Below are 20,675 nucleotides of genomic sequence, written 5' to 3'. Positions count from 1 at the left end.
GTCCCAAGAGCCAGCTTCTGCAGCCGAGGATCAGACCGCCAGGGTCCCCTCCCTTGGCTGCCGCCCATAGCACAATGCACCCGACCCCTTTGGCCCCTCGGACAGGTGATGAGCCCATCGGAACACTTTGTAACCAAGCTGCAAAAATAATACAATAGGAAGACCATAAAACAAATGAAATGTAGTTGTAGTTGTACATGACTAGCATTCTGCAACAGAATGCCAAGATGCTGTTAGTTATCCAAAAAGTGGCAAGTAATGTCTTATCTGCATTATTGGTCATTAACTTCTAACAACAAACCCAGAAATACTACAAATGGAGAGAATTAAGCAGAAGTAAGGTGTCTTATTGTTAGAAATCGATGTACACCCTAACAGAGACATGGTATAAAAACACCAGTCTCTTCAAACTGCACCAAAAACAGAAAGATGGTTGAACAAAGACATCAAAACTGGAAAAAATTGGAAAAGCCATTTTCTGAACCATCGACAACATGATGAATTTTTAATTGCATTAACGTCCTGCATCTGCAACTCTGTGATAACCTTTGACCTATTGATGAGTTTCAATTGGCTCATGGTCATTAATATTAACCAGTGGCTCCCAGGCAAAGACATCCTTGACCTTTTATATATGCCTAACTAACGGGTGAAAAAGTGAAACTGAACAGATATCATAAAATGCAGAAAATGTGCTTATGGTGTAAAGGGAATAAAAACATTGTTATTAAAGTTAGTTTTTACCTGGTTTTGTAGTTGTTTTAAACCTCTCTGAGTATTTGACTCAGAATGAATGGTTAGTCCCTTATCTTATTAGATAAACAAATGACTCTCTGAGTCTTCAGGATGTGCCGTATTTAATTAACTGTCTTCAGGTGAATGAAAACAATGGGAAGTTTCACTACGTGTCATTGTGTTTCTGACTGCCAGAGTCTTTTCAAAAGACTCATCAGCAAATAGCTAAAAATATAGGTTCTACTCACAACAAAACAACGTTCTAGGTCTCTCTATTAGCTCTAATGCACTCAGAACAGAACAAATATGTATGTACCTCTGGATCGACATAGTACTCCCAAAATTGGATTTCCTTGCATATATATAAATACATGAGGAGAGATAAGAGACAGTCTAATTATTCTCACAGCAACATTTTATTTTTATAAGTGTGGTATCCTTACTGCTTTTAATATGTTTCAAATTAGAGAAATGGAAACGAAAAACTAAAGTCTGCAGTTTTAAACGTGGTGCTGACAACATTTTGACTGGCTGTTTACTTGCCCTTCAATAGTAGCTCTCTTCTCTTTTCCTTTTCTCTTGCATATCATCGTCATGTTAGACTGAGCTAAAATCATTTCTCTTATTTTTTTGTTCCTCACATTGTCATACCATGACCCAGCAGATGATATGACCAACATTTGCTTCTTAGATGCCACAATGTCCTTTAATGTCAATTTTTTTTTCTGTTAGTTGAGAACTGAACTAAATATATTTTTTTGCTATTTTATTATCATCTATGAATGCACTTCTTAGACCTTGAATAAGAGTCCAACTACAGTCAAAGATATTTTCATCTAGTATTTTGGAATGGTCCTTCACTTAAAACCTTCAAATATGGTTTCAAAAATTAATTTTTTTGCCTCGACCCGAAAATAAGGCACAAACGCACACCTTTCTTCTACAGTTGGGTAATCACTGGCTGACGATTTGTAAAGAATGCAATTAAAGCTTCTTGATGAAGAAAATGTTTTTACCATTCACACCAATTAATGATAAATACAAAGTGATCAATATTGTTTTGAAGGGTGGTACTTTTTTGATACATACAAAAATATAGTTTAAGCAGCCATTAATGCAATACACTTCACATCTGCAGTCCATGGTTGTTTTTTAATCAGAAGTGTTGAAGAAATATAGGGGCAGGCAACGTATCTTATTTCATCATCGCAAGAGTCCTAAAAAATTTACACAATTGTTGAAAAAAAGAGAAGTACAATTCAGACCGCTGCTTCAAAATAACTGACGGAGCCCGAACAGAGGAAAGTAGCAGAAGAGGATGGTGTAAATTGACTTTTATGGATTTTTCAAAGGCAGAAGGTGAGAAGGTTAAAAAAAAGACGAAAGAAAAAAAAACATGTGCACATACTGTCATTTTGACACCTCTGCCTCTCTCAGATCTAAGGGTGATAGAGGTGTGATGTGTGATACTAATGAATAAGAACCACAGTGATACTTTCCTTGTTAAAAATGAAAGAAGAGAAATGTATTTTGTTATTGGTTACCACTGAAAAATAGTGTGAGGCAAAGAAATATGAAGAAAAGAAGAAGTCAGGTCTACAGATAACATCTCAGCTGAGTTTGCTTTCAATTAAACCAATGCAGATGTGAGCAAATCCTGAAAAAGTGCAACTAAAAAACCAAGATGAAACTGCAAGAAAAGCTCTGCTACACTGAAAGGAGATCTCAGGATCAATTGAAGGAGTCACTATGAAGCATGGTCAGGCCTGGGGACCATGTCTTTTGTATTGAGTTGTATGAAATGTTGGAGATAGCATCAACACATGAAGAATTGTAGATGGACACGTTGCAGCCAGAAGAACAACCCAAATAGTACAACGCAGAAATACAAACAGCTAAAAAACACAAGATTTTTGTTTACCTGAATCAACTAAAAGACAGTTTAGTTGAAACTAAAAGAATCAAGTAGAGGTGTGCCGATCGATCGGCCACCGATCATAATCGGCCGATTTCCGTGAAAAAGTGTATGATCGGTGATTGCCGATCGCGGTCTCTTGTTGCCGATCACACAAACCGATCACCTGCATCTCATTTCGCAGCCTGCCTGTGTAGCTGGCCTTCTCTTTCCTACATACTGTGCAAGTGCGCAGCAAGAAATCCTAAGAACTATAACGCACTGAGTGAATGGGGACATTTGCGTGTTGCGGCGGAAAATTAACTCCGGGTCGGGGGTGAAGCACGTCAAAATGCATCAACACGACGAATCTAATATGGCATAAAAACAATGCCATACTTGATGGAGTTTGGCTATATCAAGGCTCACTGCAGTAAAAAAAGACATATGGAGCGATGAGATAGAAGGTAAAGCAGCGCACAGCTACAAACACTCACGTGGATTAGCATGACTGTCAGAAAGCTAAACAAATAACTTGCAAATTTATTTAAGTCTTTGAGCTGCGATGTAAGACGCTGGTTCTGCTCTCGCTGTTGAACCACTGCTCCGCGCTACGGGTAGTAATATTTCACAGACGGAGCGCTGCTTCTGCTCCACCTGGTAGTGACTCTCACACCAAACCTGTTTAAAGCTGCAGCATCTAACTTGAAAAAATTAATTTTACATACGTATTAAAACTTTCGCTGTCCTAACATGAGAGAAATAATCTCTGAAAAAATAATCGATCTCCTCTGCCTCCTCCCTGTTCTGTATAATTACTCCGCTCGGTCAGAAATAGCCACTCAGAAGTAGCAGTAATCAGCTAGCCGCCATGCTATCAGGAAGTTTTCATTCAGTAACTCAGGATTGTTTATTGTAATGGAACCTGTATTTGCCTTTGAATGTTAAGTTTTATACTTGAATTTTTTGGCAATGTGGAGAGGTTTTAGTTTGACTCTTTGCATTATTTAGCCTCTTCAGAGCCTTCATATGTTTTCAGTCTGTTAAAGATAGTATTACCGATAGCAAACAATTTGCACAATGCCTGTTTTGTTTAGTTTTCTTCTTGAAAAAAGTTATTAAAAACAAGTTTTTATCTAAATTAAGGTGAATTCATGGTTCCTTTTCCACATAATGTAACCGGTAGTGCTTATGATTAAAACAATAATAATTATGTGATCGGTATCGGTGATCGGCTGTGATCGGCCCTCATAGGTGATCGGAATCGGAAGGAAAAAACCTGATTGGCACATCTCTAGAATCAACTTAAGTTCACACAAAATATCAGGATGAGGAAGAAAGGGAATTTAAGTGACTTTGACCTTGAATTCTTAGTGCCAGTCATGCTGGTGTGGATAACTTCAGATCTATGGGCTTTTTCAGTCATGATCCTCTCTCTGGGTTAAAGTGAATCATCTAAAAAATATCAAATCTGTTATTGTCCAAAATAGGATGATAACTTAGTTATTACCTCGCTTTCAGAAGAAAATTCACTGTCAAAAACCTCAAATCGTCTCAAACTGTGTTTTTGGACAAGTTCACTGCACTCCACTGGCCTTCAATAGCTACCAGAACTCAGTCCGACAAAGCACCTTCGAATGCAGTGGAACAGGATATTCTTAACAGATGTGCCGCCGAATATTCCGAAGCTACTGCAGGAGACGATCATGTCTATTTGAAACAAAAGCTTTGAGAAATGCTGCTGATGCTTTGTTGAGCCTATAAACTAAAAACAAGGCTGTTCTGAAAGGACTAGTTTCCAACACCAGTTGTACAAAGTAATGTGACTGGTAGCAGTATATCATCATTGCAACAGTAATGTTCACAAGATTTATAAGGCAAAAAACTGCTCAAAATGCACCATTCTTGCTAGTTGTATTGTAGTTGTCATAAATTCATGGTTTCTGTGTCAGCGTAAAACTCAGCATCAAAAGATGCTGGAACATGACATGGATTATATGTCCGAGACACTAAAGGTAAGAGTGCAAAAACAGATTTTAACAACTAAATATAACCATCACATTTAATAATAAAAGAGCAATCTAGTTATTTTGTAACTTTCTATCGATTGAGGGATTCATTTTTTTTCTGTATTCTCTCACAGAAAATTAAATTAACAAAAATCTACTTTTATTCTGTAACTGAAAGGAGTAGCCTTCTTTAGCCGTAGAGCAGTAAGGGGCTAAATTAGCAATCTCAGAGTGCATTCATAAAGGACTAATTAACACTCTAGATTTAAACACAATTATTGCCCTGTCTGCCTCATTCAACTGAAATAGTGTTCATAAAACAGATCATTTGATTTTGTGAAGAAGGATGGGAAGAAAAATACAATCTGGGATGGTAAATATTTACTTATTCACATGTCAGAAGGAGAGCATGGCATCCATCTGTGCTTCTCCTGTGTTGGATGTGTGTTCTCTGAAATGAAAATGTGTGGTCTGTTGCAGCGTGGGAGGCGGACAGTGAAAGGAAGTAACACATGGAAGTTAAAGAGAAAGATACCAAGGAAATGTGAAGGGAATGGCTTGAGGACACATGTATTTAACAAAAAAAGTTTTTGAAAAGCTTTTAGTTTTTCTCTGGATGTTATTTGATGGCATTGCTAAAATGTGTAGCCGTGAGTGAGGCAGGAAGAATAACATCCAGTGTCAGAGTGAATATTGTAAGGAGTCTGGATGGAGGATGAAAGAACTCTGGCATATTGAGTGAAAATTAAATTCACATTTCCCATTATCAGATGTGACATTTCTGAAATTCTTTTCAGCTATACAACTCTCTTGCCAACAAAACTTTTAATAACATCTGTGTACATGCATCCTATATTTTGTATAGTGAATTATTAAAAAAAAAAAAAAAACTTGATTTCTGTATCCATTGTGGTGTGGTTTAAAAGAAACTGGAAAACATTTAATATGGTTTTGCAATCAGAGAGTCAAAATAGAAAAAAAAACTTACCAAGTACACTGAATTGTTGATAAGATGTAGATTAGGCAAACATTGCATGTTTATGAGAATTGCAACGTAATAGGAAACCCTTAAAACAAAAAATAACAAAAAAAAATAACACTGATGCCCATTTCACATTTGCCAAAACTATTCTTGATGATTCCAAAGACTTCTGGGAAAATACTATATGGAGTGAAAAGACGAAAGAAAAACGTTTTATAAAAGTTATGGTTCATCACAGCTGCCATAAAACTGGCAGCATTTTAAAAAAAAAGATCATACCACCAATAAAAAATGGTGGTGCCAGGACATGGATTGTTCGCTGAAACCCAAATTTTGGAGAAAAAACCCCAAAAATAAATAAATAATAAAAAAGAAAAAAAAAAATGTAAAAAAAAAATGTTGAGGCCTGGTTCACTTGGGTTGTGCAGCAGGAAAATTATGAAAAGCATACTAGTAAGTCTACTTCTGAATTTCTACAACAAATAAATGCAAACAAAAATATTTTTATTTCAAATGAATGTTGTGAAGCATTTGATATAAACTAATTCATTAAAGAACCATGGCAAATTGTGCTTTTTTGCAACAGATATATAATTTGTAAACAAAGCCAGCACACATTCCCTTTTTTTGCACTTTGATTGACTTGATTAATGTTTTTTTCCTTCACTGCTTATAAGTATCATTATGTTATAACTATGACAACAGCTTTTATCATACAAACCACATAACTGGTTCATGCAAATTAAACACAATACAATCTTTTTTGGAAAAGAAAGAAGATGACTCAGAGAGGGACAAGAACGAACACACTCAACGGGATTGTGGGTAATCGTTCAGAGCCTTAAGAGTACAATTTAGCAGTGGCATCTTTAGGTAATGGCACTGTCATGTCACAGCTCAATTTATGAAGTGAGAGAGATGGAGACAGAAAAAGAGGTCTGTCTGGTTATCACTCACTGACATGATGTAGAATGAAGTGGGAGGCAGTCAGAAACAGTAAAGGAGCCATCAGCTTTTGGAGCATATAATAAAAGTATTTCACAATGATTAATGCCATCTAAGCAGACAGCAGTTCTTCTTATAATCCCAACATAAAATTAAATAATGACTTTAGATATCATAGTGGCAGGTGCCATGACCTAACAGCCTGATCACATTGTGATGGGGGTTCAAGATGTCCTCACAGCAGCAAGGACGGTGAGTAAAATCTGTAATTATATTATCAAAGCTCGCTGATCAACTTTTCAGAGAAATAGATTTTAAAAAAGAATAAAGATAAGAAATGCATTAAATATGTAAAAGTGACATATTAAGTTGCTTCAGTTGTCCTGAAAAACCATTCAATTATCAAAAACAATAAACATTTCCATTTTTTATTTTTATTGTGTTTATCTTGAAGAAGAGCATCTGATTGTGGATATGTGCGTGTGGGCAGTGTAAACATGCTGAAAATGCTGGAACTCTATTAAGTGAATGCCAGAGCTTTAAAGCTGCACTGTTAAATAATCTCGATCTGTCTATGTAGCAGGTCATTTGTAAAGATCGAGGTGGCTGCAGGGGGATGAATGGAAAGCAGAGTAAATAATGATTCAACCGGAGTCATCAGTAAACTTTATCATTTAATGAAACGGCCTGAACACAGCCGAGAAGAACTGCAGCTCAATTCCACTTGCACGCGCGCGCACACACATGTGCCGGTACAGACATACATCATTAGCCTCGGAGAAGGGTAATGAGAACACACACGTACACATTTCATTAGTCTGAGCTAGAAGTAATGAGAGCCAAGACACCACAAATCCATCTACACACGCTCGCACGCGTTCATATAAAAGCATGAAGAGGGTAGCGGTGCAGAGACTTAAAACCTGTGACTGTCTGGCCCGCCATTAAATGGACTGAACCTTTGCACTTCATTTCAATTTAATCCAACCTTCACTGGCATGGCAGCAAGATGTGATTCATCATTTCTAACCTGACCCCATGCAAGTATGCGGAACATCAAGACACTGGACAACTGCTGGACATAAAAGCCCTACCTGAATCTAATCAATGGTTGACATGACTTTAAAGTAGGCTTTGGTGTTCTTTTCATCATGCAGCTCACAGTTCACCCACATAAAGTTGGAAATACTGTTAATAACATACATCGCTAAAAGCAAAAGTAACTTCTTTCGTTTGGCAAAAAAAAAGATGAGTCAAAGCTCTAAAATGCTAAAATGTCCAATAATTAAAAGTGACATTTTCAAAGTCCGAAAGAGCTTTTGATAAAAAGTGGATGCAAGTCAAGAGAATCACTGAGGTAAATGTTACAATAACAATTACCAATATTTAAAATGTGACATATCTAAAAGGTTTTTGGTTCTAAAGAGTAACTTTAGGGACTTAAACTGAAAATCTAGAACTAGTATTTTCATCTTCCAAGCCAATCATAGGTAGACTCAACAGTTTTATTGCTTTAAATCCTGAATTAATAATAATAATAATAATAATAATAATAATAATAATAATAAAAAAACAGTTTTGATTAACAAATAAAAAAAAAAACAGGATTCTACTTTTTGGTTTTGTCATAGTAACCAAAGTACAACTATAAAGGTCCAGGTGTGTTATTTCACGCAGAGCTCAGACCAATGCTGCACAGGGTTCTAATCACTCCGAACTAACTATTAATTTAATGAATCATTAAACTGATTAACCACAAGAACATTGCTTTGTGGCGTTTTCTTAAAATGAGGTTAGAACTTGTGGACTAAAATGCCTCTTAAATATCATCAACACCAAAGAGGTTCGGTTGCCAAATTAAAAGTACTTTTTCAATATAGGCGAGCATTAAAGTCACCTCCCATCAAGACTACATTCCTGCATTAAAAATGTTTCATTTAAATTGGTCTGATGTAATATTCCTACCTTACATGTTGTGTTTTCATTAATTATAAGCAGAATATCATATTTAAACAGAAAAAAGTTTGAAAACATCAGTCTGTGTGTAATTTACATACATAATCTGCTTTACCTATTGAAGTCAGTTACTAAAGTTAATGATCTTTTCGACAATAGGTCTGCATTACCGTTTAAACTCCCTAAATTATTTTGTGTGGTGTTTGAAGAACTCTGTTTGAATTTAACGAAATAAATGATCTAAGTCAGTAGCAGGAAGCAGTAAAGAGCTATATTTTTTTTCCCACAACAAAAAGAATAACTTGTTCAGTCATACAACATTTTTCCTATTTTAACAAAATGACCAAAAAAAAAGCAATAATGAAGGGAGTTAAAGTTTTCAATCAAATAAAAGCAAAAGCGGTGTCTTAGACAGATCCATCAGCACCACAGGAACTATATAATCACTGACTACTCATCTAGGAGTCCTCACAGCTCTCCCTGTGAAGGTTGAGCACAGATCCTCTCCATGTGTCACTCTCTTACAGAAGAAGAAAGTGTGTTGCTTAAAGTGGGAGTATTTTTCCAGCCTCTCTCTTCTGTGGTTAGACAGGAAGCTAACAAAGGTTTATAGATTAACAATGATCCTCCCGTGTCTCTCATCCTTTCAGCAATGCTCTGTGTGATGCTATTTAGGGCTCCACAGAGAGAGCAGTGCTCTAAAGAGGATAGAGCCGTACTCCTGATTAAAGGAGCATTAATGCCAATCTCAAGCAGAATGACAGAAGAGTTGTTTATTCAGTATTTGGAGCATCTCAAAGTGCTTAGTTCTTTTTCATTTACTTCAATTTTCATACAAGGTCACTACTTCAGAAAGCTATTTATTATTATGCATTTTTTCAATTAAGTATGTTCAAGTGACTGGAAATTAAGTCTTTCCATCTTATAATATTTTAAAATGAGGTTTCATTTTATTTTTATAAGTGGTCATCTTGCACAAATGGTAGACGCCAGGAATTTTCTTTTGCGCCAAAAATATTTCTTATATAACCAGACAATACTATTATTAAACTGTAATAGTAGTTATTATAGAAACCAGTAACTTTTGAGCGAGTGAAACTGTTTTCAAAGAAAGCTAAAAGAGACAGCAGTGACTAAAAAACTAATAAAAGAGAAATATGACAGCAGATGTAGTGAAAGACCGGTGAAGACCTTGAGTGAAGCCATGTGTATTCAACAGTTATTTAATAAATTATAAGGTTGTGTTTGGAGTTCCTTTGTTGATGAAAGAATTTAACTTTGAATTTAGCTTTAGCTAGTTTATTAACAGGACTAATACTTAAGTCAAACCCACAACAGGATGAATGTTTTATCCTGAGGCGGTCATTGCCAGAGAAACAGGACATCTCAGCTGTGGTTACCAGGGAGAAGATTAACAAGCTACCTTGCTACAGTAGATCTAAAAGCTGTACGGACATTTCGGTAATATTTTATGACTCAATCACAACTTGATTGTATTTGTCTGAGCTGTTTTAATATGAGCAAACTATCTAGATAAGCAACAACGGTTGAGTTGCTACATTTTAAAAATGGTCTTGCATTCAAATTTTAAGTATCTTTAAACCTTATTAAGATTTACACAAATGAAATAAACCATGACTGAACAAATGGGTGAAGTATTGAAACAAACAGCGTGCCCTTTAACATAAAATAATTCAACTATTAGTGTTAACCGTATTTTGTCTGAAAGAAACCGCTAAAAATATTTTCCCATACCAAAGTACAGATGCATTTGGTTGAGAAAAAAAGAAGAGAAAAACAAATACTGTGTCATGGTTTGGACAACTGCAGACAATGTGAGAAAGGTAGGGCCACTGCGCTAAATTAAACATAACCTCAGTCTTCCACAAACACAGATAGCCTTCAGACTTCTGAGTGAAAACCACATCAAAGGACTTGCCTGATAAAAATGACAATGACAAACTTCAGCAATTTGTTTAAAGACAATATTGAATGACCACATTTTAAGATATCTGACTTGTAGAAAACATTTCATGAGTAAGACAAGCTGTTAATAAGCAGCAGAGGTTATATCTTTGAAATACGGGGGCTTTTATTTTGAAATAAAACTGGTCAAGAACAGAGTGACCCAATTCAAGGCTAAAAATATTTCTATTCTTAGTTAAGTTGGCAGTGTGCATCTTTTAGTTAGGTTGTTTAGCCAGATGCATTTGGAGAGCAGCAGCAAATATAAAGTTTGACTGACTTGAAAATGTAAGTATCTCATCACCAACTTTACATGTGCCAACAATTCCCCTTTGCTCATCTATTATTTCTAAAGACAGGAATGACTGGTGCTGTGGTCTGAGGGGCTTAATCAAAATGATCACTCTAATGAAGGAAAGCGTAACTCCTGTAATTACAGAGAAGCTGCTTTTATTTTATGGCTGCATGTGTGTGGTTTATGGGAAGGAAATGAGGTTTAATCCAGAGGAAGTGTCAATAAGACAACAATGTGTTAGGAGTTGGCAGGAGTAATTATCCACATGCTGCTTCTCGCTTTACAGAGCACACCCTCGCAGATACACACAGCTCGGTTTCAGCTCGTTGTAGAGTTAATGATTCGTCTCTGCTTGTTTCCTGTTGTTTATAAAGAGGGACCAGCTCACAATGTTGGGCTTACTGATATCCACATAAACATCTGAAGGGAGGACGACGACTTCTTTTAAACAATTTCTACCCACAAACAACATGATCAGGCTGATTCACATTTATTACCGCTTTACCATTGTGTGAAAAGCGAAAACACAAATACATATTACAAGTCTGTAAATAAATATTTAGGTTAAAATTTGAAAAGGGAAATATTACACTCTGTCTTTGTGTTAATATTCCTCTTGACCTAGATGACTAAAGCAGTCTGTTTAGTCAGAGCAAAAGCACGTATAGCAAACAGCATTTTAATTCAAAGACCGAGAGTCAAAACAAACACAGAAACCCGACGCTCCATTTACTTTAGTTGCTGAATCATCAGCTGGAAGGGTTTGAGAGGGAAAAGGAGGGTGCGATGTTGACAACTCCCGCCAGCGTTCCAGGTTATCACGTTAAACTCTTTTCGTTCGCTGCTCTCTTCCCGCCTCCGTCGTCCCGCCTCACTTTCCCCCCTAGAAAAGTCTCACAAATTTTCTCTTCCATGCTTTTTGTTTTTTTCCAATGCCTTAGGGGAATGCCTTCTCTCCCACCCAGTATTCATGTGAAACATTAACCCTCACAGATGCCCTAAACCCTTAAGTGTGTGAGTGCGTGCTATAAAAGTATCTTCAACAACAAACAGAGCAGAAGACTGTCTCCACAGTGCACACACACACACACACACGCACACACACACGCACACACACACACACACACACACACACACACACACACGACACTGTGTAGTCACGCTACTGATGCATGTGCCCTACCGTAACCCAGGGAGTTTTGATATAACCCTGTCACACCTCATGACTAATGGCAATGACTAACAAAAGATCACACGCACAGACAGGACGCAAACAACTGTCTTGGAGCCTTGCGCTTGTCAAGAAGCTACCGCTGCATTCAGGACCCACAGAGACAAATCCAAACACACCAAGTTTATTATCAACATATTCTACTAAGACTCACAGCGTCACTTTGGCTACTCATTCCGAGATGTTATCATCAGCTACATACCACTAATACCGCAAACAATCCTGTAGTCCTGAAGACAAGAGAGGGAAAACAACAGGAACTTTGGCAGAAATCAAATGAGTCAACATAAAGTTGAAAAACGATTTGATAAAGGCTGTATAAAAAATGTGGATACATTTGTCTCTTTGAATAAATAAGCCTAAAGCCTTCTGCTTTAGCTCTGTTACCAAAATATTTCTATTTTTTGTCACTTTCTTGAAAATCATCAGTTTACAGACACCAATATCACTAGGACTAGTTTGGAAAGACTAGATGATCATATAATGGCCTCTTAAGTCTCTGTGTTAAATATAAGCACATTTGAGAATGTTTAAACACGTGAGAAAAATAAAAAAATTCAGCCAAAATATCAGGAAGAGACTCGTGGAATCTCCACAGTTCTGGCTCTTTTTGGGTAAAATGTTCAGATACCTAAAGGGTCCAGGTTTATCTGCTCAAACAATACAGGAGGTCCATAAAATATACTGATTGAGTGTGCATTACATAGGTTTTTAAAGACAGAGGCTGAAAGGGCACTAAGAAAGGCAAAACCCATATTCCCCAAAACATTCAAAAAAGACACAAGGAAAAGGGCTTTTGTAGATATGTTCTGTGGTCATGTCAAATTGCAGAGTTCATCCATAGTGGCCATTATTACAATTAGAAAAAAAGGGAGAGAGAAAAAGCATAATAGCCTGAGAAGGCAATTCAAACACTGCAAAAACACAAAATATTATTTTTGTCTAGTTTTCTATACAGTTATCTTACTACACATGAAATGAGACAAAAACCAACTTGTATTTTACTTTAGAATATTAGCTTGTTTTGGGTAAATAATTGTTGAATATTGATAAAAATCACTGGTTCCATTTGCAGATTTTTTCACTTATAAAATGAAAGAAACACCTCGTTTTCTATTTTTGTATCTTTCTTTGAGAAGAGTATATTTTGCATTGCACGGGGTAGCAGCATAATGTGATCTGGATGTTCAGATATAGGAGAGACTGGTGCACTTGCACAAAATGTCATTATGAGGAAATAATAATATGTGGTAATACTGACACAGCAAAACACTGATGTATGAACTGAATGGCTTAGCACCAAAATACACTAAAGATCTGCTGTTGTATAAATCTTCCACACCACTCATGTCTTCTTGTCATGGTCTGCTCTGCATTCACAGAACCAGATAAAAACACAAAGAAGCAGCATTCAGTTTTCATGCGTCACAAATCTGGAATAAACTTCCAAAAAACTGTGAAACAGCTGAAACATTGACTTCCTTTAAATCAAGGAAAAAAACAGCAGCTCAGATCTTCCTTCGACCTGGAACACTGACCAACATATTTGATTTGTATTGATGATTTTGAAGTTGGCACTTGACAAAATGAAATGTTTGTTACTGGTTTTTCAATTAGTGACTGTATGAATGTTTTATTACTTTTTATTTTTGTGTTTTTAAGATGTAAAGCACTTTGAACTGCCTAGTTGCTAAGAAGTGCTATACAAATAAACTTGATTGATTGAACTCAAGACATCAGAGTTGACCTCAGTCAATAGGATGGCAAAACCCAAGGGAAATCCCAGACTAAAAGCCATTCATTGCCAGTGCATGCCAAATTATTATTCCGTAAACTGGTGGAATGATTTTGTTCTTCTCCTCTTCCTCCTTTCAGCTTAACCAACCCTAAAATTTTAAATTAATACTGCCAGTTTCTGCTCCTCTGGACACAAACACGAGGCATCCCCTGCATACAGGCACATAGCTATTTTACTCCAAGTGTTTTATCTTTAGTCTCGGTGGTTCAAGCGTTTTTTAATACTGAATGAGAGTTCTGGGATAATCTGCCCAGACATTACAGCAAACTATAAAATAAGTGTGGAAAATCCTCTGACCATGTTCACACAGTCTGTAGCAGCGTTTTTTCCACCCTAACAGGATTTTCACCATACGCCATTAGATAAATGGTGTAAATCCTTACATAATTTTATTTCAGTAAAAGACAGAGGAAATAGTGGAAAAAAGTGGAGCAATATTGGTGGAGGAGTACAAATCAACCATTCATTTTAAATATTAGTCAACCCATTGTTAGAATTTTTCACAGCGGAAAATGCTTTGGTTGTAATTACCACAAAATTCTGTGACAATGTCATTTGAAAAATAAATGTAGTCTTTTCTCTTTTCAAAATTGCAGATGGGATGGCTTTAATGGGGTATTCTAGACACAAAGAAAATGAATAATGGCATAGAATAAAAGAAGCAGTAGAGGGAAAATGCACCTTGAAAATAAAAGTAATTCTTATATTCCTGGGGAGTCACCAAACCACTGAGCTCAATTTTATTGCCAATGAACAAAAAGCCAGAGAGGCTTGATAATCAGCACCTGTCTGTCTTTGTTTAGGATCCACAGCGATTTCATACATCTGGACCTAAATCCGGACACCAGAGGATATTTATCTTTCTGAGCCTTGTGTGCTTTTGGGTTAATTTTTTTTTCCTCTTCTTTCAATTTCTTTCATTATCAATAAGGTATTATTTTGGCCTGCCTTGTTTTTATTATTTGTTATAATTTGTGCGACTGTACAATAAGAAAGGACAAAATCACAAAAAGTTGTAGGGCAAAGAAAACCTATAAATGTATTTTTATAACAGCTATTTTCCTATAATATTGTATTTCTTCTTGTCTCTACATGAATGTAATATGTCCTCATGTATTTCTGCATCTTATGTAAACTCACTCAAACAGGAGTGTATGTATTTAGCTTGCCTGAACTTCTGGCCTCTCTCCCAGAACTTGAACTGCACCCCTGATACAACAACAGCAGCCAAACGGGTCACACTGCTATAAATACAGTCAATTTTACCGAGACGACATCAAATATTCTTATTTGGATTTCTTTACGCAACAGAAGCAGAAAACACATGACAACTCAAAAAGAGGCTGATTACGCTTCATATGTGGTAGTTTATGTGTGTTTTGCACATTGTGTTTGCCCGTCTTTAGCTGTTTTTAGAGTTTTACAATGATGAACAGAAACCAGCATCAAGGAACAATGCTTAGCTTTAACTAAAGTCTTTAAGAAATAAAGACAGAGACATCTAGCACCAGCTGAAGATTTGCCTGAAAAATACTTAATTTGACCAAAGCCACTCACAATACAGGCTGCAGGTCTAAAAAAGGAAAAATGTGCTTCTCTATTCATTTCTTAAACACCAACCATGGAACTATACCTGATCCAAACTCTGCTAGTAGTTGGAACAGATACTTGGAAACTGCGCAGATCATTTTCAAAGGACACACAATGACCTGAATAACACTATTACACTAATGCCTGGCTTTAGGCAATGTATTTTACATATTTTGCTGGAGTCTAACCATACATGAGACAGTTACATAAAATCTATTGATAGCTGCTGTGCATGGATTTTTGTTGCTTAGAGAAAATTCAACATAAACAAGACTACAAAGACATGTTTGCACTGACAGAGAGCAATTTATTACTTACTTGGAAACAGTACTGCCTTGATTCATAGTACAAAACTGCTACTTTCTTCAGCTACTTAACATGCTGGCAATGTATTGCAAGTACCTCAAGATTCTGACATCACTGATATGAAATTATACAGTTCCTATGGTCTGATTTCCTTCTAACGATCTATAGTGAACTATAATTTATAACATGCTTGTTCTTTATTTCTAGAAATGTTATATAACCTGGCACTAACCAATGACATGCTTTCCTGTATCACATGAATATGTGAAATAAATATATTTCAGATAAATCTCTATAAAGCATATACTTAAAGCATCTAATGTTTATTTAATATTCCACTATAGTGTCCTACTATAATTAGTAATTTCCTAAAATATTATCTGTTTTAAAAACAGAAAATCAACTTTTCACTTTCAAGGCAACGAAATTGGCCTTCATAGGTGTTTTTTTCCATACAGTACTTTGTGACTTTGCCTTCACAAAGGCAAAGTCACAATTTTGCCTTTGTGAAGGCAAAATTGACCAATTTAAAATTGGTCAATTGTGTTTTTTCTTACATGAAGTCATGGATGTCAGGAATCAAGCCTCAACAATCCAGTCACCTCCACATTTTATAATGTCAATTAAAAATTTCAGGTGTCAAGTGAAACTTAGATAATTTGGTCAAAGAATTACACGTATATAGCAGAAAAAGTGCGAATTGTAGAAGATATGGCATATTTAAAATTATACATGCTTGAAGATGCACAAAGTTTGCCTTGAGAAATAAAACCATAGTTTGGATATCCAACTTAGTACCAACTGAAAGCACCAGATGGTTTGTTATACAAAGCCACCTGGAAATTTGTCCTTGGAAAACACATTCAGATCTTCAGCAAATAACTTAAAGAGTCATACTTCAATCACGTTCTATCTTCCAACTAGCAGAAAATGTTTTTTTTTTTAAAATAAGGCCAAGGTTTAACAAATCTTGAACATATTGTGTTTAGCTCAAGCAAAGTAGTTATATTAACTGTATATTTTAATGTGTACTAAGTCTTACTTGTCTTTGAGGAAGTCCACAACTCTTCTGAAGTCATCAATGCAATATTCCCTCTTCATGTCCATCAGGACACTGTCTGAGGCCGACTGCACGGGAACATGAAGGAAGGCATAAACACGGGGATGATTTAAAATCTTTGCCATCTCCTAATGGTATACACAGAGAAGGAGACAGGGGCATGGAAGGAAAATGGGAAATAAATTAGTAGAAATATTTTAAAAGGCGGTGTTAGTCTTACATTTTATGTACATGTACAAAGTTACTTGTGTCATTGCAATTTCAAAGAGTCTTGAGAAAAATTCAATGTTCTACACACTATTCCAAATAGCCCACGCAGTTCCAAAGCAACCTAATTACCCTAATTAATTGGAAACAGCTGTCGCCATCAACAGGTAAAAAACAGTAGCTCTCTGCAGCTGGTTTGTGGTGAGTCAAGACTAAAAACCAAAGAGCTAAGCACCTGTGGGTGCAGTACACAGCAGCATTAAAAAATACAAGATCTTTCACATAAAGAATATTGCAGAAAATCAAAAGTGACACCTGCACTGTTAAGGCTGGTAGTGTAAAGGGTAAAATGTCTGAGGATTCCCATGAAGGTAAATCTTAAGAACACCATCCCAATAGTCAAACATGGTGGTGACAACATGATGGTTTGGGGATGCCTTTAAGTCAGGGTTCAAAAGGCAACTTAATCATGGAAAAAGAAGACTACATCAAGACCAGCAATAGCAAGCAATCTGCTAAGAAACGTGCTCTTGGGCAACTGCGGATGCTTCACATCACATATTAACACCCACTCTACAGTTATGCAGTGCATCCCTGACCCCTAAAACACTTCTCGTCTTTTAAAAGAAAACTGTAATGCACACTTTCTGCCAGGGAGAGACATAATTTGGGGCTTAATAGCAAAATTCTTCATTTAACCCACCTAACATAAAATTGTCCTTGGATGCCTTTGTTAAACATTTGACAATGGATTAAAAGACATTTTCACTCAACATTCAATAACTTGGTCTATACAGAGCTAACAGTTTGACAGTTTTCTATAGATGTATCGATGTAAAACTTATTTTAGTAGAAAACCACGACAAGACAAAGAAATTAATGTGAATTAAGAATAGCAGAAACAAAACCAACAAAAGAACCGCTTGGAAGTAAGTTACATTTGTCAAATGTTGGGAAGCCAACATAATTCAGTTTTTTTAACAAGCAAACCTGCAATGGACAAAAACATTTAAATAAAAAGTTATGTCAATGTTCCTTAAGTTATGATGTGCATAATTAAAAAAAACAAAAAACTTTCTAATACAGGCATAGTACCTCTGTGCAGAAGCTTCAGCTAGAGGCCAATAGGTTAATATTTTCACTAAGAGATCCTTGATAACAAATAATTTGAGCTCAGAAACAGAAACTCAAATATTTCTATACAAATTAATCACAAACCCCTGAAGGAGAAGAATTTAAAATCTCTCTTGGATCATTGAATAAAACGAGAAGCTCCATTAACATTCCTGCTTCTTTGTGTAATCTTTTCCCTACAGACCTTCAATAATGCCTTCTCCTTTCAGTTTTTCATTTATCTTTTTCATATTGCTAAAAGAGAAACAGCAGTGGGAATTTGTTGTACACCCAGCAGATGCAAAGTCCCAGGAGTCAAGGTTCTTCCTGCAGAGACTCTTTGTGTGAGAAACACTGATAGCTACTACTGAGAAACGCAGGTCCCCATTTCAAAATGATGAAGAAGGAAAAGAAAAAATACATAAAGTCTTTAATTAACCCATTGGAGATTTTGGACCCTGAGGTTTCTAACTGTTTTTACTAAGAGTTATACAAATACTTATGGTAAGCTTTGTTCCAGAGTTTCGTTTAGGAGAAAGAAGAGTAATAGTTACTTGCTGAGTAACAAAAAACAACCTGAAGATCAATTAAACATAGTAACGTAATAAATTTCTTAAAAACGTTACATATATTAAAAACATGCAGATTTTTCTCTCAAAGATGAGAATCAAACAAGAATGAGAGAAATTAAGATTCTTGACATGATCTCAGCCGAATAAAGTTAAGGTCTTAAGAAAACAACTGAACTGTGACATGAAACGAGAGGAGAAAACTTAATTTGGTGTCTTTTGAGCTGGAATGTCGGGAACTTTAATTGTGACATAAGAAAACCAGCAAGCTTTATTTGATCACAGATCTAGTAAATGTAAATGTAAATGGCTCCAGATGGATAAACAGCGGTCAACAAAACCACAACATGCAATAAAAACACAGCCTGAGCAGTTTGATTTTTTCTGTCTTCGCTCTTACACTTTTAAACATAATTATTAAAGTTTTATTCTATCTTTTGTTTTTCTTTTACTCAAATTATTTCCTCTCTAAAACAGTTCGAGAGACCACAGATGTGAGGGATTTTTTTTTTGTGATGGACATAATCAAGATGGTATCATCATCATGCTAATCACCATAAGAAAAAGAAGAGAAAAAAAGAGTCGGGAGGAAGGAATGATTTAATGATTCCCTACAAGAATATGCTGATTGCAGTCCATTTTCTCAATTAAGAGCTATTGTTGAACGCTCTCTCCTCCATACGAAGACACTAAAGCATATGTGCACAGGAACGCACACACAGACACAGCTCAGTGGCAGCGCCACAGGGGGTTGACCGCAGGAAGCTCCAAATTAGAAAGAATTAATTTGGTTGGAAAATGGAGCTTGATTGGTGACAGAAATCAGGCTGCAGCACGAGAGTGAATGTGGCTGCACCATAAAACAGAAAAAAAGAAAAATGTATGAAGCAGATTGCATTTTGGTGATTTTTTTAAAGGTTAATTTAGCTCCATATTGATTAGATTCTTTCTTGTAATTCTTTTAAAAGTAGAAGTCTCTTTGATGTCTTAAAATATCCAATGTGACACATGAGAAGTGTCGTGAACCTTAAAGCCACAAAAATGTGGAAGAAAACAAGAAGACATGTGCCAGAGCTAAAATGCAACATGCGACACGCAAACAACCATAATCAATATTTTTCTATCTAATCTGGGTGCAATAAAAACAAACCACTCTTCAAATGGCAATACAATTACACTTGATTTGACTAGCCGTAATAACTGCTAAAAAGCTCTTCTCTGTCTGTGCCTTTCTAGAGTGGACCGTATTCCATAATTTCTTGAACTAATTTGTCTGTCAGAGACTAGACACATTCTGACATTCAGATGTGGAGCACAGGTTTTTGCAGATCATGGTGCCTACATTGATACAAAACCATGCTTGGATAAAAGGTTGAAGAAATTTAGTCTTTCTTTACAAGTCTCCAAACTCAGTAGAATCATCAAGTATTATCTAAGTGGCAAGTACAATTGTCGTTAAAAGAAAGCTCCTTTAGAGTTTTCCTTCGACTAAAGCAAAATAACTTTCTTTATTGTGTATTCACACCAAAGCCTAAAGAATTTTACACAAAGTAAAATAAGATTCAAGTGGATATATAAAAGGAAAGAGAAGCTTATGTGAACTTAAAAATTGAAGGAGCTGTTAAACTTTAAAATTGTCAGAATAAAGTAAAAAGGTCAAAACTCCACCAGCTAAAATATTTTATATTGAATGGATAATTCAGATGTTTTTGTATAGATCTGCACACCTCTCAAACACATTGCAATCACAATATTAGTCAATGTCTTATTAGTATTAAGCAATGTGAAAAAGGTGATAATTGTTAAATATTTTCCAACAACCCGCGAGTTCATACGTTGCATATCAGTATAATACTCAGCATGTTTGCTGGAGTCTCTCTCCAGTAGATTTATTGAGACTCAACGTACACTACAGTGGCGTTACTTCATCAGAGCTTTTGACAGAAACAAATCTTATCTGGTATTATATAAACCACCAGTATGGTATTCCACGACCTAAAGGTTCACTATCCTCTGTATG

General features: G+C 36.0%; 1 protein-coding gene across 1 annotated transcript in view; it reads right to left on the bottom strand.

Annotated features, from left to right (window-relative positions):
* cdkal1 (CDK5 regulatory subunit associated protein 1-like 1) overlaps window positions 1-20,675 on the bottom strand; it is a 182,521-nt gene that overhangs the window by 45,120 nt on the left and 116,726 nt on the right. The window contains exon 10 of the mRNA XM_017309343.1: window positions 16,749-16,894. Coding sequence (XP_017164832.1) covers window positions 16,749-16,894 — 146 coding nt within the window. The remainder of the gene's footprint in view (window positions 1-16,748; window positions 16,895-20,675) is intronic.

This window comes from Poecilia reticulata, linkage group LG16 (genome assembly GCF_000633615.1).
Source record: "Poecilia reticulata strain Guanapo linkage group LG16, Guppy_female_1.0+MT, whole genome shotgun sequence".
Classification (NCBI taxonomy): Eukaryota; Metazoa; Chordata; class Actinopteri; order Cyprinodontiformes; family Poeciliidae; genus Poecilia; species Poecilia reticulata.
This window is presented reverse-complemented; position numbering and strand designations above follow the sequence as displayed.